This window comes from Maylandia zebra, linkage group LG12 (assembly GCF_041146795.1).
Source record: "Maylandia zebra isolate NMK-2024a linkage group LG12, Mzebra_GT3a, whole genome shotgun sequence".
Lineage (NCBI taxonomy): Eukaryota > Metazoa > Chordata > Actinopteri > Cichliformes > Cichlidae > Maylandia > Maylandia zebra.
Genome location: NC_135178.1, coordinates 5,678,952 through 5,704,300, shown reverse-complemented (window position 1 = coordinate 5,704,300; position 25,349 = coordinate 5,678,952). Strand labels below are relative to the sequence as shown.

Below are 25,349 nucleotides of genomic sequence, written 5' to 3'. Positions count from 1 at the left end.
TAGCTGGAAATTACAACAAATACCAAAAACCATACCATTCTATCTAAGATCTAGCCTTTGAAGTATTTCCTACGACAGTACGTTGGATGGAGATGAAAGAACTGAATGGCCAGTGATGAACATGACTGAGATAAAATGCTGTCAACGAAAAAGGCAGTGAGGTCTGACATGAGGATTCTGGCAGAGGACAGGACGACAGCAGTGAGGCAGTTACTGAAGCTCACCCAGATCAGCTTAAATGGTCAATCACACTCTAAAGAAAACTGTTGCTAATGTACTGTAACTAGTAAATGCACACAAAACACACCCAAGTTGTTTCATACGATTTCTTGGATGAGGAACTGCTTCTTCTACCCAGCACATTTAATGAACTGGGTATGCCTAGAGTGTCATTTCCTGACATTTGTGTCCTCTATTTTGCTTTACAAGGAAAACAAACAACCAAGTAACATCTGCTTTAGGAGACAGGCTGGGTGGCAGCTGGTACGATCACACAAACTCTAAGCAGAAGACTTTAAGTGGTGTCTGGGACAGTTTTTTGTAAAAGTGTTATTTTGTCTGAGCCTTTCCGGTTGTTGGATTTCAGTTTTGCGTTCTGTGACGGTGACGACACCAGCAGAGCACTTTTGGCAGCACACTGACAAAAAAACAAACAAAACAAAAACTGGGTATCGGTTGTGTTACAGTGTGACACCTACAGGTCCTAACCAAGCATCCATGTTTAAGGATGCTACTAATGTACGGTACATGACTGTTTAGAGAGGCTTCTAATAAACGTTTATCTCTAATGGTGAAAAACAGCATTTAAACAAACAGTAGTAGAGATGTGTTTGATTCTCTCTCAACCACAGAAAAGTTTCTTTCTGTAACTTACACACAATATGATAATCTAAGTTACATAAGCCTATTTGAAATCACTCATACCACAAATTTAAACACAAAACTTTCAAATCATCTACTTCAGATCTTAAAATATATGCACTCGGAATCGTGTCTCCTCTCCAAACACAATATATGGGAGTGCAAACTTGTGTGGGTTCCTGCATATTATACACACTGATTTCTGCCATCAGCTTATCAACTTGCATGAGTTCTTTATCTGAAATCGTCTCGCTTTGACCCGAGATATGTCGTGTACGACAACTGCAGACATAGTATGTGTGTGTGTGTGTATCTTTTTCTTTTTCCGTGCTGCTTTTCATTAAGGCAAAACAGAGTCCCTGGAGGATCTCTCAAGAGTGCAGAAGAATGATTCCCCTTCATCATTTGCTGCCAATTTCAGCAAAGACTGTCAGGGGGAAGCAATGAGTGAGGATAGGTCTACATTTGAATGAGACGGGTGGTGCTGAATTGTGAACAGAGGACCAGCACCACCCTTCTTTTTATGTGATACAGAGAGTAGAAGTTTTTTGGGGGAGGTTTAAATATTAACCATTTGTTTTCTTGCACTTTCAAATTCTACGCAAAACAAATCCTCAAAAGTTGTTTACAATGTAATTTCTATGCAAAGAAAGAGGTGATTTCTCCACCTGACTGATCTGGGTGCAGGGTGACAGCAAGTCTACATGACAAAGTGTGAGGGTGAGAGGAAAACAGGCAGAAATGAGGAGCAGGCGGAGGATGAAAAGGATGCAACATGAAAGGTGCGAGGAGTTTCTCCTGTTTGCGATTTCAATTTTTCAGACCTACCATGCATGCATTTAGACCCAGGAGTCAACAGGCTGGGGCTTAACATCACAAGCGTCCACCAGACTGACTGCAGGCCTGTTACTCCTGATATAGTGTTTCCTATTTGTGTCATTCTGTAGCCAAAGGAGCACGGGTTAAAAAACAAAACACAGTCAAACATAAAAAGAGGTCAATACATTTCACATGTACACTCCTGCTTAAATACACATGCATCCAAGATCAGAGAAGCCGGTGTTAGTTCCCTGCCTTAAGGAAAGCTTGGAAAGAACTCGGGTTGATTACAAAACAGCGAACCAGAACATGCAAAAGAAAGAGGGAAGAGAGCGCGTTTTGGTAGCCAAGTTGCATTCAAAGCGGGCTGAACACCTCTGGGAAGTACAGGCAGCAGACTTAAAAGACAGCTTTGGAGCGATGCTAGCAGGCCTGTACACTCTGAAGACAAACAACTGTTTGCTGTGATTACCGCTGCCTTCTGAGCTGAATAAAGTGTTTGTGCTTTTAAGATGTGACACTATATCTTTAGCTCTAGTTAGCCTAAATATAGTTGTCACTGAAATATACTTCAGAAGCTGCTACACTTATTGTTGTTATTCTGCCTTCTGAATGAATGAGAAGTTTGGCTTTACTTTGTTCACTCAGCTGAAAAGCCTGAAACCCAAACTGTGATCGGTCCTATTATTTGCCCACGGTATGTCCACCACTACTAGCAATAATGGTGTCGTTAGTCAGGACTTGACACCTATATTCTTAAAACTTTGGTTTTAACTCATTTAAATAATGTCAGTGTAGGGAAAAATCTGTTTAAATCAGAGGTGATGGTAGAGCCTGGAGTCCAGCACAACTTTCCTGCTGGAACGCCCAAAACAAGATTATTTTTACACTAGATTGTCATTCTCTTAAGAACTCCAAAACAACTACATTTAATAAATGTTAGAGAAATTTGTTTACATTTTGTGTGTCTGTAAATATTGGCCAATATATTAAGTGACCAAATATCGATCTAAGAGCCCACAAAATAACTTAAAACTGACAGGAAACTTTCAGACAACTTGACATAGTGATTATACGTGTGTGATTATACGTGCTACACTGAACACATCCGAGAATAGGAGGTGGGATAATTTGAAAACTTCAGCCACAGAGAGCAGAGAAACATTGCTTTTCCCCATTACAGTGACGTCCTGAATATGAACATACATTTTAAGAAACATTTTAGTCCTCAGATAAGATAACACAGAATGCAAGGCCCAACTTTAAACCTATATAACAAATAAATAACAAAGAAAAGAATAATAATAAAAAAAATAAAGTTTACTCTGTAAGAAAGAACATGCGCCCATGCTCAATCCAACAAATTTGCCTTACAATAGCTTACAGGTAGTTTATGATAGCTAATGCTAACAGGCGGGTGTTTGGTACTGGCATAACAGGCAGGTCACCAAGTCTGAGGCCATGTTTGTAGTACTGCTTAAAATACCAGTACTGTAAAAATATAGTTTATGATCTCACAATGGACCTAGGTGCCCTTTAACCTCTTTTTTATTAGCAGCCTGTTGCAAACAAACTGTAGGCGGCGTTGCTTCTGTGCTCACATCCTGAGCGATGTGTTGAGATGACCGTCAGAAGGACATCATCTCTCTGTGACATTATAGAGAGCAAAGAGTAGAAGAAGCTGCCTGAAATGAAGCCAGAAACTTTGGCTCACGGGGATTACTTACACGTACACTGCGCTCATTATCTGAATGTCTGGCTATGCTGAATGTGAACATCTACAATTTTAAACAGCAAAGAGAAAATGAGGAGCAGCTAAGTACACATGAAGAAAAGTAGCTACATTGTAATTTTATGCACCTTAAACTATGATACTGTTACCCACTTCACGCAAATATCAAGCTAATATTCTAGTTGGACTTTAGATAAAAACAACAAAACTACATATTTTAATCTGAAAGGTAAATTTAAATCACTTTAACACCAAAATATAATCACGTGCTACTTTTGGAGAAACAAATATGTGAAAATACATCAAACATCTAAGCTGAATCATTCATTTTTGAGCCTCGAGGGCTAATCCCGTCCATATTGTGTTAACGAAGATGAAAAATAAACAGCGTAAAGTACTTGAAAATCATCCTCTGAGGCCACTAGCCCGTGACTCTGCTTTGAGGCTGGATTGCCGATCAGCTTAACACGCTGTTGTGTGATGTGTGTGTATAATCAGCAGACGACCATTCGATAACACGGCGGTCTGTTCATCGCCAAGGCAAGGGTTGTCTCCACAAGGAGCACTTGTTGGCGGTTCTTTTAATCAGTCTCAGATTAATTACTTTACAGACTCCAAATGCTTACACTCAATTAACTGCTAGCTCACAGATCTGAGGCTGTCCACAGCGCTCAGCTGCGGTGGCACTATTAGCAGAGAACGACAACTTCCAGCCTCTTTAAAGAATCGATAGGATTAACAGCCTCTAATGAGGACCACCATTGAAAACAAAAAGAGAGAGAGAGACGAAGAGGACGTGATGATATTTCAATGAGGCATCATTATCTCGTTGTCTATTCCCTGTTCCCCCAGGAGATCAGAAGAGCTCTGTCCATACCTTTAATGGTTCCCGTTCTGTCAGGTCCACCGAACCGTCGCCGGTCTTGTATTTGCAGTCTTTGTCCCTCTGGTCAATGGTAGAGTAACCATCTAATGAGGTCAGAGAACAATTGTCAGATAATTCCTCTGTTTCCCTGATTATCATTGAACTGAGACAAATAGTTTAGAAATGTATTTTAAACTGTGTGAAGAGGCAGCTTTTCTGAGTGCCAGGAAAGAAGAGGAGACTACACGTGCCTCCAAATTCTCAAGCCTCTTTCACACATGAACTTTAGATAATTTAAATTCTACAGTAGTCCTTTCTCACGTGTAAGACACGCTTAAAAGAAAGCACTCCATGTGATTTAGGTGAGGGAGGTGCTGGAGCAACGTGTAGAAGACAGGACACATGACGCCCACCTGCTGGAGGTGAATGCACTGGAATATTAACAGCACGATGTGCACACGACTGCAACCCGACATCACACAGACTAGTGCTAGGGAGCTAGCTAATGCCTGATGTGACTCTGTCAGACATTTGCATTCTCACGTGCACCTCTGCTGGGAAAGTCCTAGAAAAGGTCAGAGCTGCAGTGCACGTGTGAAAGCAGTTTCTGCTCCTATAAACCTGCCAGTACTCGTGTTACTTACCCTCAGTGCGTCTCAAACAAAACACATCAAGCAAGTGAGATATTAAGCGTGTCCTTAGAACAGGCCTTTAAATGTGTTTTATGCATTCTGTAGCCTGGGGCATTTTATTTATCAAGTCTCAGAGTAGAGGATGTCACTTCTAGGGGTAATGCTGTTTTTAAAGTGTCAAGCATTTCGCTTAAACCATCTAACTAAGTTCAGTAAATGCTTGTGATGAGGTAAAAATGTGCATTTGAGTTTTAAATACCATCATTTTTTTATTTTTTTATTTATTGCTTAAAAATGTTTTGTGTAATTTATTTAGATTTTTCGGGGGGTGTCACCCTGATGTGCCGAGGGTTCTGAGTTCTACCTTCTTCAATCAGGAGAAGCACTCCTCCTGATTAAAAGTCAGCACAGAAACCATCATAAATAAGTCTCAAATTCTGCTTTGAGGTAAGAGAATATGTAGTCCTGATTTAAATATCTGCACAACTCCTCTGTCGGTTTGTGAGTTGCCTTATAAGGAACACCAGCATTCAATAACACGGACTCAAAGGCACTTTCTGTTGCTCTCTTATTTCCCAAGGGGTCCCCCACAGTGGAAAGATGAGCATATTTGATATGGCACAGATTTTATGCCGGATGCCCGTCCTGATGCAACCCTCCTATTTGTAAAAAATAATCTTATTCTCTGACCATCAGCGATCACAAATGAATACAGGAGAGAGCTACAAAATAGTCAAAGTTGCAAATTACATCTTTAAAATCTGCTCTTTAAAGGAAGCACGGTGGAGAATCTATCCTGTGATATTCTAAAAGTATATTCATTAAGTAGTAAGAGAACAACCCAAATCCTTTGGTGTTTGTGATACAGGCCCAGCTTTGTACAAACATCTTGTCAAGAGAGGGGTCGTGCATACAGCATCAAAAAGCATCATGTCTGAAGCTCGGTCCAAAGCAATCATACAAAGTTGAGAGGATTTAGTGGGCGAATTTTCAGATTAAAAAAATATCTTTGACGTCAAATCAGAGGATTGGACTCTGGAGTGAGATCACAGGAGAACTAGCTCTTCCTTGGCTAAGGACTATCATGCAGTCTGGCTCTTACCTGGGCCCAGCTCATCCATAGGTATCATATCACCACTGCCACATTTCCTGGTGCCTGAAAAGCATTCATAGGCCATTTGTACAAAAGCAGCACACACACAAACTGAGTCACTGAGCCAATGCTGATGCTGCTTTTCAGGGCGATGGTTCTCGGCCAGTGATTGAATAATGCAAACTGAGAGTGGGCAGACATGAGTGCCGCGATTCATATGAATGTATGGATGCAAAAATAAAGAAAAAAAACTGCTGCTATGCTGCTGACTCCTCTGTCAATGAGATGTTTGTTGTTGGGCCAACATACTTCACAAGTCCCCTTCCCACCCCCTTATATACACTGCTGTTACAGAAAACCTCTATCGCAGCACCTTGCAGATGCAGCCATACACGCTGGCTTAAAGTTGAGGACATTTTCTTTATCCCTGACACCATTACGCCAGTCAAAAACTCAGTCTCTATAAATCCAGCTCTTAACTTTTTAAAATTCTTTATTAATGTTTTTTTGGACCAAGGTTTTTGTTAACAGCAGCAGTATGCTTTCTGAAGTTGTAGTTACCATTTTATGTGCTTTATTTTTTAACCGCTATGGACAAAAGCATTACTGCGACATTTCACACCAAAGCGTCACCATGAGCAGGATGAAAGTAGTAGCAATGTGCAAACACTGCGCTTCAATATAGCCATGAGGCGGGGGAAAAGCATACATGTCCCCAACAAGTAACACACACTGAGTCAGATGCTTGCTCCAGTAATCATTAGCACTTGGTTTGAACCTGCTTTGAGGACTCCAGCGGTAGGGTTACTCTATGTAAATGTCCACCAATAAACATGTTGTGCTAATGCTGTGCTGTAATTTGGGTATGCAGACTTAAATAGTGACAATGTTATAAAAATCCAGTGACCCCCCCCCCCCCCCCAAAAAAAAAAAAAAACTAAAACAAAACTAAACCATGTTATTAAGAAGTTACCTGGATAATATTTTCCTTCAGTGTAGTAAACATGGGACTCCTGCTACCAAAAATGACAGCACGTGTGTATTCATCCATGGCAAAAAATAGTCCAGTAGCTCATTTTGTATAACAAAGGACAGAATCTACACTATCCAGCTGATGTTTGTACTTATTGCTTTTTTTTCTTCTTCTTTTTTTGTTTTTAAATTGAACTGATCAACCTTAGTGTATTTTAAAATATTAAGGTCTTCGCATGAAACAGCTTAGTGTGAATATGCACATTTTTTAAAAAGGAGATGGGTTGCAAAGCGGCCTGGAGATTTGCACTAAATATAACCATGTCAAAGCATCCTAATTAGTACTACCTATTATTGGTATCAACGAAGCCGTTAGCTGTTAACCTCCTAGGACCTGGCGTCCACATATGTGGACATCCCATTTTGGGTTGTCTAGACCAAAATCCTTAATTTTGCTCTGCAAGGGCCGGATATCCACTTATGAGGACATCATACTGCCACTGTTCTATCGAAATTTAAAGCGAATGTCCTCATATGTGGATCTTATTTTTCTCAGGAACAAAAATCAGGTAAAAAAAAAATTCACATAACTCTTTGTTTTTACATGGCTCAGGTCCCAATCAGCCCAAATAGCAAAGAGAAATTAAAAAAGCATGCCGTGACAGAGTTCGGGTCTTAGAAGGTTAAGGTCTGGGACTTCTATCTGCTAATCTGCCACGACTACTAACTGAGAGTAAATTCATGGTCAGCATGACAGTGAGCTCACTTTCAGTTTTGGAGTTCTTGAAAATGGGGGAGGGGGGGGGCACCTTTTATCATCAGTCTGATGGCTTGTTCCCACTGGACGGGTAATTCATCCCATATAATGGAGAGCAAATTAAAACATCTGCAGCTAATGAGACTGTTCCCATTGGATGGGTATAAAACATAACTTGACAACTTGAAGAGACAGAGATTTATCATTCGCTCCTCGAGGTTGACAGAACAGTGAAAAGAAAATCAGCAACTTGACAAAAGGGTGCGAGGACCTTAAATTAAAAAAACAAAACATATGGAGGTCATATGGAGTAGTTACTGCACACATGAAACACTAAAAAAGGATGTAGCTACTGTCTTTATTTTGATCTTAGATTTTTGAGGATTACACATGTGACAAGAGACCTAACATTATTCATCTCGTTCTTCATGAGGTGAATAGGTGGACTACTTTCTAATGAGCTACACAACAATGTCACTGAAGTGGTCTTCATTTTCCCCCGACCTCGTCCTACCCCCTTTAGTCCTCGAAACAGACACAAACAGCAGCATACACTCTACCACACACGTGCTGACTGACCTTGGTTCTTCTCCATCAGCGGCAGAGTGGTGTCATCGTAGCCCGGCTTGCCGTTCTTGGTTGCTTTAGGAGTGGCCGTCACAGTGAGCTGAGAGAGGAGAGGGAGCAGGAAGCACATCGTAACGTCATAATACAGATCAAACAGTTCCCAGTATGGAAAGATTGAACTTTCTCACCTAATGTGGGGTACGAACTGAACGCATAACAATTCATAACATTTTACGAGATAAGTATCAGAAATTAATTATGTTGTCTCGATGATGTAAACATGATATTGGTAACAGCTTGATTCAAATTTTAGTCGGTGGAGATTTATTGGAAATTATTTTACAATGTCAGGAACAGAAAACCGAGCCACTCTCAAAACTATTTGAATGAAGCTGCTTACAAAACATTCTTTCAACCTTCTGAGCGAACAATAACAACACTCTGGATTGACATTATTTGTAAAGGACGACTTTGGTTCCATACCTGGAAGTGGCTTTTGTTCCACCCGTCCTTGGCCAACGCGTTCCTCAGCTCCTTATAACTCCACACTGTCTGCAGCACATGGGACGCTGCCTTCGTTTCACGTGCTGATTGGCTGAAGAGGCCCCCCCCCATCCAAAAAGGAGGAAATTAGTAGAAGAAGTAACTAGATCAATTAACGTCAGTAACCTCACGTAATCACAAAACTGTAACAGCTGGGCATGCTGGCGAGGCACCGCTGCAATCAATCTCTTCATTCAAAGACTTTTGAGTTCTCCGGGCAGTTTCAGGGTCTAGTTTTTAATTCACAGCCAGATGAATACACATTGCCTTTCATTAGCTACCTCTGAGCCACCAGTATTAATTATATGTGGGTGCGAGGGAGGGGGCTCACTTCAAAGAAAGCTAATCTCATGAGGCTGAGAGGAAACACTAGCTATTTGGTTTGTGAATAAACTATGTATATTCATGCTTGTTAAAGTGACTCTGGATGATCAATACATCACCGCACAAGGACGGGCCTTTGAAAACTGCATTTAAAATGTGGTGCGGCTCTAACACGCCTTTATTTGCAGTGAGTAACAATGTGGTTATATAAGACACCTCTTGAAAATATTAGCCTGAATATCTTAATTTTCGCTACTAGTTGCCGAGTACAACTGAGACACCCACTGTAAGAACGGCCTCAACTTCTGAAAGCCTGTTTATTAATGTGAGGTGGGCAGTGGCTCGCGCCGTCACAAGACGCGTTACATTATTCATCCTCCATGAATACTAATATGAAGGCTCATGATGAAATTGCATACAAGGTCATACTATAATTATGTCTCAGTAGTAAGGCCACACCTCGTGCAGAGCTTATATGGATAACAGCATGCTGCTTCAGTTTGACTCAGTGAAGAAAAGGGGAACGCAGTCATAGAGCAACGTCAATGCAATATTTGTCCGACTGTACTTAAAAAATCTTACCTGGTCCTATTGATGGCGACCAATTTCTCGATGGCCTGGGCCTGGATGAGGGAGCGTGCGTTTTCAGAGCTGTCGGTGACGATCTCGTGAATGGTATTGAGGATGGCCACCACAGTGTCCTCCTCCAGGTTCTTGGCTGGTCGCTGCTGACCGCTGGGCAGGTTGCTCACCAAGTCCCGCATGGCATAACTTCCTATATGGTGAATTAGTGTTTAAGGTTAACCATGTGACAGTGACAGGGAGAATAAGAGTCAAACACAAAGCACTCTGAGAGCACAAACCTCCAGCAGCTCCCTTCCTGGGCAGTATTTCCTTTTTAGGAAGTTTCTAAATTTTAAGGCTTTGTGTCAAATTTCCCAAAATAAATCATTAAGCTGACCTCGGAGACTTTGGTGGATGTAAAGCTAATTTTAATGGATTAATATGACCCCACTCTACAGTGTTACAAAGTTTTATCAGAATTCATTAAAAAAAGTTTGTGAGCTGTTGTGCTTATAGTCAGATGTATGACACGCATGCAAAAACACAACCTCCTTGGCTGAGGTAATTAACATCTTCAAAATGAGTAATAAATTATGTTACATCTTAGCAAGTCAGGTACTACTGAGTCTTGTGAGCCTCGTAAAATTGCATGAATAGAACAGTTTGTCCAAAAGCTTGCATTTAATAACATTTGTGTTATTCGTTTTTAACATTTTTTTTAAAATGTCAGTTCTTCTTTAATGACACTCCAGTAGGGATGGGTACCGGCTTTTTTTCCTGAGCTGTGATACACTTTAGATTCTAGCCAATAATTTTACGTTTCCGAGGACAGTAGGCGGGTCCAGGTACGTGCGTTCTTTTAGAGCAGAGCTACAGATTAAAAATGCCCAAGGCGAAGCAGTCAAAAGTCTGGCTGTACTTCACAGCAAAATATGCAAACTCAGCAACAACAAGTGCTTTAAGCTGATACTGTGATACTGTCAAAGGAGGTAACACCTCAAATCCGATGAAACACCTGGCGACGCATAGCGTTTTTTTTTTAAAAGCCCAGAAATGCGCCGTATGATAGCTTGCTGCGAGACCTCACACCGAGCACATCTACTGTGCGTGGGTTGCCTGTTATCGGACCCGGAGTTAGCAATATCCCCCAAAAACCCGAAGAGTAGAGTCCTGGCCCCTAGCCCTGCCAGTGTAGCAGAAATGATGAGGATGATGATGGCAGCAGCAGCCGTTCTTCTCTGCGTGAGTAGCTTAATGTTGTTCGCGTGTAATTTACGTTGAGTAGGCTAACCACGTTATTACATTAATGCATGTAAGGTGAACTAGCAAACATCATCATAGCTACATGCGGCTGTCTTCTTGTTTGATGGCAGATACTCCCTTCACCCTGGCCAAAAAGGCTAAAATGACCAAAGAAAAAGAGGAAAACAGCTAAACATGAGAGGTTTTGGACAAAGTTTGTGTTTTTTCCATTGATTAAGCACTGCTTCCAGCCACGAATGATACCATATATGCCCCATAGCTGCAGAAAAGGCTAACATTGTTACCTTTTTACAAAAAACAGCTGAACATGAGAGGTTTTTGGACCAATTTTGTGTTCTCCATTCTTTAAGCACCGGTTTGAGCACCGTTTGAGCACCGGCACCGTTTCAAAAGTACCGATTTGGCACCGGTATCGGATAAAACCTAAACGATACCCATCCCTACACTCTACTGTCCACTTGTAACACTGACATGTAGGAATCTGAGTAATGAAAATACACAAACTCTCAAGCGCAGCAGCTTCACATTTTCTATGTGCCCGTAAATAAAGTGACACCCTTTCTAATGTGATTCCAGACTTATGAAACAAAGTCTACAATCCTTTCATGTAAAAATGCTTTCCCATCAACTTAAAGTAGCAAGATGAACGGCGTATACGATGAGATGCAATGGATGGACTTTGAAGGCTTATCATAAGGAAACTATATCAACAAAGGGAAAAATTGGAGGTATAGAATCATAACTGCATTCCCACCAACTAGTGGTCAGAACATGCATGTTAGAATTATTTTATGAAAAGACTTGTTAGCCTTTTAAACAATGTGGTTCAAATCGTTCACAGAATAATAGCAAACCTTCATTGGTATTACTGCAGTAGCCATCCAAAATAACATCAACAACAACAACTGTGTGGCTTTGCTAATTGTTTGTACCGATTAGATCCTTGTTGCGGCGGTCAATGGACAGGTTGCGCAGAGCGATGGCCACAGCTCGGACCACCTTGTCAGAGTCAGAGCGCAGCAGCTCCACCAGGATGGGAAGACCTTTCTCCTTCCGCACTGTGGCTCGGATGTAGCTGGACCACTGAAGGGCAAAAGAAGGGCATGCTGTGAGTGCTTTTTATATTCTTTAGAATTTTATATAAGTACTTGAATCAGCCCTAATATCAGTGCACATCCTTTCATTTGAGGCCCCGAGGTAAGTCCCACTGAGGAGCCTAGTGGATCTCTGTGACACCAGCACAGAGGGCGAAGACACTTCTGCAATATTCTCCACCCGTGCATGGCCATGCACACTCAGAAAGTCGTTCTGTAACTACAAGGCAGCTCATCACTGCTCCTTAGGCATAAGTAATTCACAACATCACACAGTGGGGCTCTGAATGGACATGTGATATAATTTGTCTTAATTTAAACATCAGTAGATTTTACTTCTCATTTTTTTGTAACATGAAACACTAAGCTTGACATAAAAGGGTTTCTTCTTCGGAGTGCTGATAACCCAAGAGATGTAATTAAGCAGAGGACAGTCAAAGCTGAGCCACCAGGTGGCAGTAGTAAGCCTTGGAAATAAGGGAAATCTCCCCTGTGGTACTAAGCAGAAGCAAAGAATGAGGAGGATTTCAAGCAGAAGCTCTGATATCCTCAGAGAGCAGGACACTCTTTGTCCAGCTCCCAGATGTGACAGTCTGGTGTGTTAGCAGCTCCACAGGTTACTGTTAGCCTGCTCAGGCGTTCTGATCATGCTTACTAGGGAAAACATCTAACAGGAAAGAGTTTTTCCACCTCCAAATACTCACCTTAGCTAAAAAACACTACATCTGAATTATTAAAAACATTCAATGAGAAACTCAGAGCTGAATCTGATCTAACGACACGAGGGAAAAAAAGGATCAATCAAGATTTCAGGTGATTTTCCTCACGTCTCTGAGGGCTTTTTGCTGCTGATGAAATCTGAGGACTGAAAGATGTATCTACAGTCTGACACTTGGGTGTTAAGAGAAGAGCTTTTGCGATAATGCTGCCGTGGGCTGAATACAGCCCATCTGCTGGAAAACATAAGTGACCGCTCTTGCCCGAGGTGCTGCGCGTAAACTGGCAGCTGACTACCAGCCATCCCTGTTGATAATTCACTACTTGCCTGCAAGCCAGACAGCAGCTCCACAGATGCTCTAACTGGAATAAATGTGTAGACCTGACTGCACAGCTTCTCATCTAATCCATCATCAGAAGCAAAAACCTACGAGAGATGAGAGTGCTGGATAACAGATACAACACTTATCTAATATTATTCCACCTTGATGGTTATCATTACCCACCCTGTCTTGTGCTGCTGTCATGTTGATTTAGAGCTACTTAAATTGTTGGATCCCATTCTAAATGTATCTACACTTAATTTAGCTTCAATCTCCATCACAGAAACAGCCATATACTAACAACACTATTTATAGCATTAGCATTAACATTGCTGTTTTCACCTTTCTTGATCCAAGTGCAACCAGCCAGCAACACATTGTGCATGAGCTACCTAGAGCGAGCTTTAGTTTCCACACACATACTTTGGCCCTCAGAAGGCAGTCAACACATTCTCATCCCAGCGTGTCAACTACTTTGCTTGTGTTGTGGTTAGGGTTCAAAGTTGCCCTCTGTTGAAAAATGGCACTCTGTGTATTTAAACGTGACACCAAGGACTTCACAAGAATCCATACACACCATTCAGGCATAACAGTATGACTAATATCCTGTTGGTTCTCCTTTTGCTGCCAAAACAGCCGTGACCCATCGAGATATGGACTCAACTAAACTCTTGGAGAGTGTCCGGCACCAAGATGTTAGCAACAGATCATTGAAGTCCTGTAAGCTGTGAGGTGGAGGCTCCCATGGCTGCCCGTGACCCTGTTGCTGGTTCCCCACTGTTCCTTCCTTGAACACCCGACAAGTGCTGCAGTTATGGAGATGCTCTGATCGAGTCGTCTAGCCATCATAATTTAACCCTTGTCAAACTTTATAAAACAAAACTGGATAAAATGTTCACTTTCCCCCTGATATATCCCACCTACTAACAGGCGCCATGATGAAGAGTTAATCAGTGTTCTTCACTTCAACTGTCAGCAGTCATAGCCTGACATTGTGTATGACAAGTGGGGAGTAACAGATCCATCTTATTATTACAAGAAACCTGCAGCCATGGCACAGCCGTTATACACCACCAGCATCAACAAAAGAACAGTGTTTGTCTCCCAGGGAGGGAGAGCAGACTTGGTCTTTTTGCTACCATTGCAGGACATGTACAAGGTTAAAGATGAGGACAGAAGCAGTAAAAATATAAATGAGGAAGAAAAAAAGCCAACGGGATACGGTAACACCCCAACCCAGTACTCACAGTCCACTGTCCAGCGCTGAGGTTTTGCAGAGCCCCAGCAGCTGCCTCTAGGGTGTTATAGTTCTGGCTCTCCGTCAGCAGAGAGAGGTAGAGCCTCACCACCTCTGGCTGATACAGCAGCTCAAAGCCTGCAGGGAAATACAGAGAAACAAACACACTGGTTAGAATCGGTAGCCAGAAAGATAGGCTAGTTAGGCTGTGTGAAGGTGCTGAGGTCTAACTCTGTCCGTAAGAAATGTACTTTGGCGCAGCAAAACAGGAAAAGACGCTTGGGTTTGCCATAATGCACAACACCTCTGGTGAGAGCACACAACCTTGACACAAAATGACACAAAATTTGGACCGCAGTTCTTTCTGCAAACTTTCGAAAATGTTCCTGAGGACAAAACTATGCAAAACCGTGTTAGGAGCTGAAACCCACTGTGTCTATGTGGTTTTAAACAGCCTACAACTCCTTTATGAAGAAAAGCTGGAGCAGCGCCTAGTAAATTTCCACTTAGCAATACTAAAGCATTACCATTGAAAACACTTCAGAATTATAAATGAGGAGAACAGAAGAAGGAGAGGTTATTGATCCGACAGCCCTCACCAAACCCAGGGTATTTGAGAGGGAGGTTTATCTCGCTAGCACATAAGACATTCCAGCACAGTCGATCATTAGGCCTCCCTCTGATGGAAATGTAATTATATTATCAGCTATTAGACAGAGCAGGCACAGGGAGAGGCCGAGGTGTCGGATCGCATCAAATCAAATGTATTCATCCAAGGTTTTTCTTATTTCGCACTAACAAATGACTTACAGGGGACCAAAATGACACTTTTCTGATTCAGCGGGTGAATAGACACACTGATCTGCTCATCTTACTGGAGGGGGCAGGTCACATAGAGAGGGAACACACCCAACAGATTTTGATGACTTGACCGAAACACTTCTTTCCAGTTTTGAAGAACCAGCTATATTCTGCAAAGGAAGCACTCCACCTCATCTAATCTAAACAAAGCTAGAACTAATGCGACAGTGTTTCAATACAGGGGGCGCAAACAGCTTTTACCCACGCAGGCTTTAACAGACTTCTGCAGCCCAGATCACAAGCTAACTGAAGCTTTAAAATCAGCTTTTACAGAAACACAGCTTCCTTCCTATCCTCAACAGGAGTGCACATACAATTTTAAATCCTTCTTCTATCCCTCAGGTCCAAATGAAAGGATATATAACCCGCTGCTTCTTCCCATGTGCTCTGAGGCCAGTAATTCCAAGGTTCGATCTGAAAAGCTCCGTATTATAGGAGCTGGGATGCACAGTAACCCCGTTTGATTAATGCGCGCAGGTTCACGAGGCTCTTGGTACATTCTTGAAATGTAGAAAAAGATTTCTTTCCTTTTCTAATGTGACTTGGGCCCACATATAAAATCAGCAGTCAAAACCCATAAAAAGGCATCTTACGGTAATGTACCCTCTTTTTATTGACTCACTTTTTTAGTAGGAGACTAAAAATAGAGGAGAGTATCATTTTTGTGCTCAAGAAGTACAAGATAAACACATAAACTGACATTTGTGCTTCTAAATCCACATCTCACACTCATAATTTGCAGAGAGCGGAAGCCAGAGTGCTCTGACTGCCAGATTTCAAACACAGCAACATAGTAGTTAACACTCAAAAAGCGGGGTTTTCTTCCCCGAGACGCTTCCCCGTGAGATCACTCGACCAGAGGGCGTGTGGGAGGAACTGCCAGACTGGGAGATCGCTACTGGAGGTGCTGCTCCAGAAGTTACTTTCAAAAATGAAGCAGAGTGAGGAGCAGACTACCCCCCGAGTTGTAATCACGCGCTAAAACATGAATCACTGTTTTTTCTCAGGGGCTACGCAAGAAAGGGGGTGGGTGGGGATTACAAACCAGACACTCAGCAACATTCTTCACGCGCCTCATATTTCTGGGCCTACTGGGTGCACACTCAGCAAACTGGAACCTATGAAGCAGGCAGTCTTGTTGACAGACATTTCATCTCCAAAGCAGATTCTCTTTACACAAAATGTCAGCCACGTTAAACCTTTGGAAGCTTTTTCTGCACTCCAAAACTGTGCATACTATGGCTCTTTCTTTTCCTGTAACATAATCTGCAAATCCACACTCCCTCCATCTTGAAATTCTTGGAGTTTTGGTCTGGCACCCAAGCGAAGAGACTTATGAAATTGGAGTTTTACAAATGAAAGACGTGCACAGTTCAACAAAGGAGATGAAAATGGAGGGAGAAATTCACTAAGCGTTTAAACTAAATCCTTTAGCCTTAGTGGAATTTTCTCACTGTTGAGATGTTAAGTATCTCTGCCAGGCCCTTTTACTCAGCAGTTTTTAGATAGGGCTTAATGTCAGCACCAAGTCCCCGAGGTCTTTACTAATTAGTGCAAGCCAGGTCAAGTTCTGTTGGCAACTGTACACTGAAGTGTTGTTGTCGTCAGTCATCTCCTGCTTGCCTTTTGGCCCGCTGTTGTCAGTTTGTTAGGCAGAATTACAGTTTGGACACGGAGATGAGCTGTCAGTGTGACGTGACCTTGGCTCAGGGCAACCCACAGCCCTATAGTCTGTGATAGACTGCAAACACGGTGAGATTACTTGAATATGATGGATTCAATCCTGAGGTGTAGCATGGAGAGCATGCAAATCGACTTCTGAGTTTCCCCATTTTTCAACTATATAGCTAACTAAAGTTAAGCACTAGTACTTTATACTTCTCTTGCTAGTACAGAGAAGTATCAAAACCTTTTAGCAAAGCAGATTAAATACAAGATCATGTAAATACAAGCCAAAGTCCGGTATTTAAATGTTAACCATATGCTAGCACAATGTACTTTAATCTGCAATAATCTCCAAAAATGTGTGTGTTGATCTTTTTTGGCAAACTGATAATGGAACGAAAAAGTTCCTCTAAGCTGTAATTTTAGTTTTTGCTTCTTTCTGTTTGTTTTTCTTTATTGTTGTTTTTACAGCCTACAATTTTACTGCAATTTCACAACACTCATCGGTGCGGTTTCCAATAGTAGCACACGTCTGTTTGTAGCAGGCTGCAGCGAGTAGATCCCCGTAGACTGCCCTGTTAATATACCTCACTTCAGTGTGCTTACAGCCTTGTACCAACAATGCTTTTGGTAGCCATAGCCATTTTACCCCTTCATAACAAATGTAACTAAACTTAGCAGCATCTACCAGGCCTCACTAATTAGTTCCTTAACTGGACCTCTTAGCACCCTGCATGATATTGTTGCCTTCTGGAGTATCTGACAAATAGCGCAAGGTGTGAGGTGCAGCTTTCAAGTCAATGATGAGACCAGAGGGTGAAAGAAAATATTTACTTTGCACAGGGATGGAAGTGAATGTAGGTCAACATTTGGACTAACATTTGACATCTTACTAGTCGTAATTTTATCTGTTATACCAGGGGTATCAAACATAAGACCCAGGGGCCTGAATCAGCCCAGTAAAGACTAAACTGATACAAAACTGATACATATTGTTGAAATTACAATATGTTGTTGCTACATAAAGATATCTCAGGGATTAAATGTGTAGTTAAACTTCTTTTCACTGACAGAAAAGAGAGTTTCACTGGTCCAGCCCACTTAAGATAAAATGAGTTTGACTTCCCTGCTTTACACCACACAAAAGACTCCCGCTGAGCTCTGCTCTGAAGTCAGTGCGTGCAAACACACAAACACTGTCACACACAAACACAGAACGGCACAGTCAGTAACAAGCTCGTCCCTAAATGAGGTGAGAGGGGAGGAGAGGCAAGTTACTTTTCCAAGTAGATGACAATGGCGACAACTCCTCCAATCGAGGTGGAGCTCAATTATCAGTGGAGAGAGGGGGCTCTGTGGGGCCGCGGTGCATGAAAACTGGGTTAGAAATGAAGTTAAGTTGAAGTGATTGAGTGACGCTCGGTGCAGAGCTATAGCATTAATTCAGTTCAAGTGCTCACACTATTACCTTCGCAGGCTGTGACAGGCCGGTAAATGATAATGGATTAACTGATGAGCAAGGTAGCAACGCACACACGAATCCACACGCAGCACATGTATGTGAGCATAATGAAGGCGCTTCTCTCCGATTCACACACTCATCGACTCGGTTCTCCAGAGCAATTTGCCTTGCTCTCAGACAGTTTGCTGCATTCAGGCAGAACTCGATACATACCTCTTCAAACAGCTCCATACACGCACACAAACACATCAAGCCCTTGTGATGAAAGCGATGTTCATCGACCAACCCCGACTAGATCAAGAACACGGTCTCCTTCTGCATCCTGTAAGCACTCCATTTATTCACTGCTCCATTTCCAATACACTAGGAGCACGCAACACTTCCATCTGAACAGGAAGGACATGATGCCCCATCACTTTTTACAACTCATAGGAGAGAGTCAGAGGGGGATAAAGAGAGTGGCAGGCAGAAAAATAGAAAACAGCAAGAAAAAAGAAAGCATCTCTTATAACATACTGAAGTAATTTTCACATAACAGCTTTTTCCTGTTACTCTCATTGTAAAACAGCTCCGATTGAGCATCAGAGAAACATGAGGACGTGGAAGACAAAGTAAAAAAGTCCGGAGAAATAGCTCATAATGCTAGACTGACCACAGGATGACCTTCTCTTCCCGGATACATAAATCAGACCACCGCAGTGGGAAGCCTCAAGTCGTCGAGTCTCCACTCTTACACTCTTTAACCCTGCCAGTCCTCTTTATATTTATACCTCCTTATATAAGTACAAGCAGGCACATGGGAGAGTGCTACAGTGCTAATGAAGACTTCCGCAGGGCAGAGCCATAGCACGGCGACAGCTAAAACAGCACATCATTAAAAGTGGTACGCCACCAACATAATAATGGTCACGACTCTCTCGAGTTCATTAAAAACTAAAAGGTAAACGGTGGAGCCGTGTAAACAAAACAAGGAAATTGGCAGGCTATGCAGAGGCAATTCCAGTCGTACAGCGTTTGAAAATTTCGCTTTGTTGTTATTGTTGTTGCTTGGAGGAGCACCAGATGGATGGAGTTTACACACTGTGTCAGTTTTTCAAAACATGATTGATAGTAAGAATTAGACCGGCCGGAATTTATGCAATTTATCCGTCAATTAGAGGAGGCCTGCTTTAACCTCCTAGGACCTGGTGTCCACATATGTGGACATCACATTTTGGGTTATTTAGACCAAAATACTCAATTTTGCTCTACAAGGGCCTGATATCCACTTACAAGGACATTATACTGCTACTGTTCTATTTAAATTTTAAATGAATATCCTCATATGTGGCTCTCATTTTTCTTAGAAACAGAAATAAGGTAAAAAAAAAAAAAAATCTGGTTATTCTTTGTTTTTACATTCATCGGGTCCCAATCAGCCCAAATATCAAAGAGAAATTAAAAATGCATGGCGTGGAAGAGTTCTTAGGAGGTTAAAGGTGGTCAGTGGGCCCATGTTTCTGATCACACAGAGAAGCTGCTGTAGCAAAAATTTGATGGTCGTCACCTCCTTCCCCAATCTTCATCATATTACTGCAGGAGATCTGCTCGACTAAGATCAGACCTTTGATAGAGAGGTGTTGCTTGATGCTGCACAAGGTAGCAAAGTAACCATGCTGACATCTATCCAGTCCAAAGTAGGAGGAGCAACAATTAAGGTGTCTTAAATTGCTGGGCTCAACTGCGATGTCCTACAAACTAGAAATAATTACTACTTGGTAGGAATGGATGGCAGTATCTGTGGGGACTAATACAGTAGATGCTTCCTTTCCAGTGAAGGTGAAATATTACATGGACATGTAGTGAATGTTAGAGAAGTGGAAATCCCATTTGTATGCTCAAGATGCATCTTAATGTCAGGTGTGAATGTAATTAGGCACCAATATGAGATGCATGTAAATGCAGCGTATAAATCGCACAAAAGTACATGCAATCGACTGTTGTGGCAAACCACAGTGAAAATCAGCTCCTCCACGTAGGTCACACTGAAAACAAACACTCTTTTGCAAAATCAATTTGACCCATGTCTGGTTCAGCTGGTTCAAAATACACTAGTGTACTCATCCTATGCCAGAGGGAAAACATGTGATGTAGGATCACATTCCCTCCCAGCAGACCTGAAGCAGAGAGGGGCCAAAACAGAGCACGCTGATGGTCTGCCACGGCAGTTCACCCTCCAGTCACCCCTTCAGACTGACAGGGTCCAGGAGTCAAAGCATCATTTTCTCCTCTCATAGCCAGTTGGCTCCCGCTGCAGATTGGCATCTCTGCGGGCAGCCCCAGGGCAGCACACATTAGCATACCCACATGGTGGTTGGCCTTAGTTTGTTGGATGATGACAAAGAAAGCAGAAGGTGGCAACTGGCCCATCTTTTAGACAGCTACCCATCAGTTTTGGAGCAAAAAGATATACTGGCATGATGATGTGGATAAAGAGAAGGGGAGGGGGAGCTGGTGAAAGAGTGGACCACAGGAGAAAACATATAGCTTAAGGCACAAGGCAAATGTGTAGACCTCTTTGTCACTCCCTTCCTCTGGCTGCAGTGTGCCATTTCACTGCAGGGGGTTCTGTTCCACCAAGACCAAGAGTTGGGTCCATGAAAGCTTGTTTCCTACCATTTAGCACAAAAGCACTCTTTGCAGCAAGCTGTTTCTGCAGTGACAAGAGAGTATCCGGTCTTCCTGGTGCTGACAGGCCAGCAGAGTCCTGCTGCGGGCTTTTTGTCCAAAGAGGACACATCATCACCGGTACCGAAAACCTGCAGATGAACTGACACCAACTGTCCAGAATGTCCAAGTACTCTTTTAACGAAGGCCAGCAGAAACGCTCCATATCTCTGGTTTCAGCCACTGAACTTTGGACACAGATACAAAGCCGATAGACTTCTCACTACTGAGCCACAGTTGTATTAGGTTTTCTATGGCTTACTCAAGAATGTGCCTCGCAGCTATCTGGCCTCTCAGTGGATCGACAGCGGTAATGCAATGGCTGTTTGTTTCCAATGTCCCTCCTGCTAATGCAATAGTGTTTTAAGCCCTCAGGTGGAGGTGTTAGTTTATATTAGAGTTTCTGTCGGTTGGAGATGTTATTTCCCTTTAGATGAAAAACATATTGGTGAAACTTGTCACTTTCCAAGTTGCGCAGAGTATGAATCAGTCTTTCATAACAAGTTCCTGTTGAACAAAAGGCTTTCAAAATTAGTATCGAACAATGTTTAGACACAGTTGTCAGAGACTACACAGAAACATGAGGTAGTTAGAGATACAACTAGGTTTGGATACTTGACGCCTTGTAAAAGTTTAAAGTTATGTACCTAGGTGCTTTTATTTGGAAATAATAACACAATGGGCTACATTACATTTTCTATTAATTATGACAAATGTGAATACATGGCTGTAACAAACCATTTCAAAGTCCAGAATTGAATGTAGGCTCTAATAGTAATATCAAAAGAATTGGGGTCTATATTAGAACTTTTCTGTAATTAGTGCCACATTACTGCTTAAACATTGAATCATTGTGTCATGTTCACATTAATGTTAGAAACTACAACAATGACCGCGCTGCAGACACATATAGCTCATGTCAAACTCCATTCTTAATATCTTAAATAGGGTTAATTAATGTGGTAGTCTTGCACAGAAGCCATACAAGTTTTATTTAGATGACTGATGTTTCAATTAAGTTCTTAAATTAGCCTTGTTTTTAGAAAAAAATTGATTGCATTTTGAGAGCAGGTAATTTGTTAGTTTGGCACTGCTTTTTATGTTTTGGGTTTAAATTAGAGAACAGTAAGACTGCAGGGATATTTAATAGAGACGTACAGTAATACCTAGGGTTGGATGCAGAATCATATGACAGAAACTGACAATTCAGAGCAGTTACATTTCTTTCAAGGTTTTCTCATGTAAATAAATATGAGAACTGACTATTGTACTGTAACTGTACAGTATATACAAGACAGAAAATAATGAAAAAGCAGAATGGGTTCCCTTGAAACATGTCAGAGTTTGTCACTGCTGCTTTCAATTCCCAGCTAATGTTAACACATTTTTGGTGCCTGTCGTGCCGGTCAGCTCCGTCGCCCATAAAGATCTGCTGTGGAGTATGACAAGCCACCAGCTGCATCCCGCAGATGCATGTGTTGACTGTGCCATTACATTGGCTACAAATGGGGAAAAAATTGATACAGAGAAGTGTGCTGTTGAGCACGTTTGTTTTCTATCCCTGCGTCTCCTTCCTGTTTCTCTGCTTGCTTTCTTCCACCCTCTTTCAGTCTCCTCTCACCACCTGTCAAATCTGCGCCACAGACACAAAACGTAGCACACGAGCCAAAACTGCTTTAAGCTACTGATGCAGACAATATGTAGAAATGAAAAAGTACACGAAGATGGTACGAAAGTTGCCATGGAAACCACCTCTCCATCGCCACTAACAAATCGGCTCATTCAAGGTTCACTGGAGACAGTTGGGCCAGAAACGGCAAAACAAAAATGAACATGCTGCATTTCAGTGCGCATGGAGCATAACGCAGCATTTAGGCGATGCATAATATTCTGAGGTAATGTGCTCAAGGCAGGAATTAGAAAGCCAAACTGGACACCATAGCTTGGAGTAGTTTGTAAATCGGGATCCTTCTCATACTTACCTAATTCCCATAATTCTACTGTATAGCTCTGTGTCACTACTGTATAGCTCTGTGTAAATAATCATTCTGTACATTCGATAATCTTTAATCCTACAACTGTTTACAACTTGCATAGTTCCCATTTCTGTATAGCTGTATATCCCAGATTCTGTAAAGTTATTTATTTCATATTCTGTATAGTTTTTCATATTTATATCCTGTTCATATCCTGTACATAGCTTGTACTCACTACAGCCTGTACATACTTATAGTTATAGAATATTCACAACATACTTCATACCGTGTACATTATAACATACCATAATAGACCCATTTCTGTAATATACTCACATATCTATATTATTGCTAATATATATTGTAATATATCTATATCACTAAAGCACTTCTGGATGGATGCAAACTGCATTTCGTTGCCCTGTACCTGTGCATGTGCAATGACAATAAAGTTGAATTCTATTCTATTCTATTCTAATTCCACAGCCACTGGCTAAAAATGCAAAAAAAATGTAATTAGTGGCTAAGCCCTGCACGCGCCTCGTGTAAGTTTATGTTTTGCAAAAATAGCGTCAGATGATCAAGTGTTTCAGAGTGGAGGGGCGTGTGTGTGTGCGCGTGTATTTCTGAGATTGGAGTGCGTATCAGCATCACCTTGAGTGCCTGCTTTCTTTACACAGTCAAGTCACGTCCTCACCCAGACACAAACGAAACCAAAAACTCAAGCAAGAGGCTGCCAGAGAGGAAGAGATGGAGGGAAAGAAATTGGTGAAGAGAGGAAGAAATAAAGGTAAAGAGAGCGAGGAGTCCAGGTCCCACAGAGAAAACGTGTGTGTATGTGTTTGCGTGCGAACGGCAACATTTCCCATTTCTTATTTGGCAGTTTAAGTTGCTCACCTGCGCCTGAAAGTCTGAAATATAAGCTTAAGTTGTCAGGGCGATGTCGTGCTTTCACCGCAAATTCCACCTTACAGTCAATTCCCGACGCACTACACCACTCTACATCTGACAGATATTTCACAAGGAAATTGCGTAGCAACAGAAGCTCAGGAGAAGCGAGGAGAGAAGGAAGAAAGGGGAAGAAGGGGAGAACAGTGGGAATGTGCAGAAGAGAGACTAAGTGGGGATTGGGCGGGTAGGAAAGGGAGCAAGGAGGAAAGAAAACAGATGCTTGGAGAAGGGAGAGGAATGGGGAAAAAGGCACAACAAAGCAGGTGAACAGGGACTGAGGAGGGAAGGAGTAATATAGTGGGTGAGGTAGAGGAAAGGACAAACGTATAAGGAGCAAAGAGGAGAAGGTTGGATCAAGCAAAAAATCGTGACTGAGTGGAGCTGAGCTATGAATGTTGCATGGTGAATGGGACAGCTGTCTGGAAAATAGTCCACAGAGATGCATGGATCGTTTCAGGGCATCAAGATGAGAAGGGGGGGGGGGGGGGGGGGGGGCATTTACAATCTACAATAAGAAAAACTGATGCACTGCAGCAATAGCTAAATGATGTGCTCTGCAGTTTGGGGTGGGGGTTTGGAGTTTGGGTGTCCAGCCTTCGGGAATAAGCCTAGATAATCCTGTCGACTGCTGGTGTGTGTGTGTGTGTGTGTGTGTGTGTGTGTGTGTGTGTGCGTGTGTGTTTGTTTGAGAAGAGTGTGGGGGGGTTAATAGAGATATGGCAGTGACTGGAACGAGGACTGAAGATAGAGGCCGAGAACTAAAGAAGATGGACTAAGGTGGGTGGGTGGGTGTGTGTGTGTGTGTGTGTGTGTGTGTGTGTGTGGGCTGTGAGGGCCTGAGCCCGCAGTCCAGATGAAGGAAAGTAATAAGGCTTAAACACACACACACACACACACACACTAGAGGTGCGGCTATCTTTGTTACTTGAAAGCTGCCGATAACAGCGGTTAATATTTGATGCCAATACATAGAGCATGCGGATCATTTTCATTCAACTTACAAACATTTGGTGCCTCTTCCAGCTCTATGTTTTTATTCTTGGACAATGGAGCAGAACTGCATGATTCACAGTTCAAAAAGACTCATTTGTGCAAAACCCTCAGCTCATTTTTAGAGCCTGACCAGTATAGGATTTTAAGACCAGCATCGACACCAGTGTTTGGTGATTTAATGAAATAAATTTAATGAGAACATGAAACATAAATATTTGTTATGTGTAGTTATAGCATGACAACACTTTTTAAAAATAATCATGTTTCACTGTCATTGTCTCTGGCTAATATTGGCTGATACTCATTTTTAGCTACCATTGCTTTCTAACTTCCCTCTGATTGGCTGCTTCTTAAAAACAAAAGACTGATGGA

General features: G+C 42.0%; 1 protein-coding gene across 12 annotated transcripts in view; it reads right to left on the bottom strand.

Annotated features, from left to right (window-relative positions):
• Window positions 1-25,349, bottom strand: part of arvcfb (ARVCF delta catenin family member b) — a 266,459-nt gene that overhangs the window by 4,293 nt on the left and 236,817 nt on the right. For 9 of the 12 annotated variants that reach the window (XM_076890600.1, XM_004567262.4, XM_076890604.1 and 6 more), the window contains 8 exons: window positions 14,374-14,501; window positions 11,925-12,075; window positions 9,748-9,940; window positions 8,782-8,893; window positions 8,311-8,398; window positions 6,012-6,065; window positions 4,290-4,381; window positions 1,690-1,802 (listed from right to left, as the gene is read on the bottom strand). In XM_076890600.1, coding sequence (XP_076746715.1) covers window positions 1,701-1,802; window positions 4,290-4,381; window positions 6,012-6,065; window positions 8,311-8,398; window positions 8,782-8,893; window positions 9,748-9,940; window positions 11,925-12,075; window positions 14,374-14,501 — 920 coding nt within the window. In that variant the 3' untranslated portion in view covers window positions 1,690-1,700. The remainder of the gene's footprint in view (window positions 1-1,689; window positions 1,803-4,289; window positions 4,382-6,011; window positions 6,066-8,310; window positions 8,399-8,781; window positions 8,894-9,747; window positions 9,941-11,924; window positions 12,076-14,373; window positions 14,502-25,349) is intronic. The other 3 variants (XM_076890606.1, XM_076890605.1, XM_076890607.1) reach the window with 3 other exon arrangements.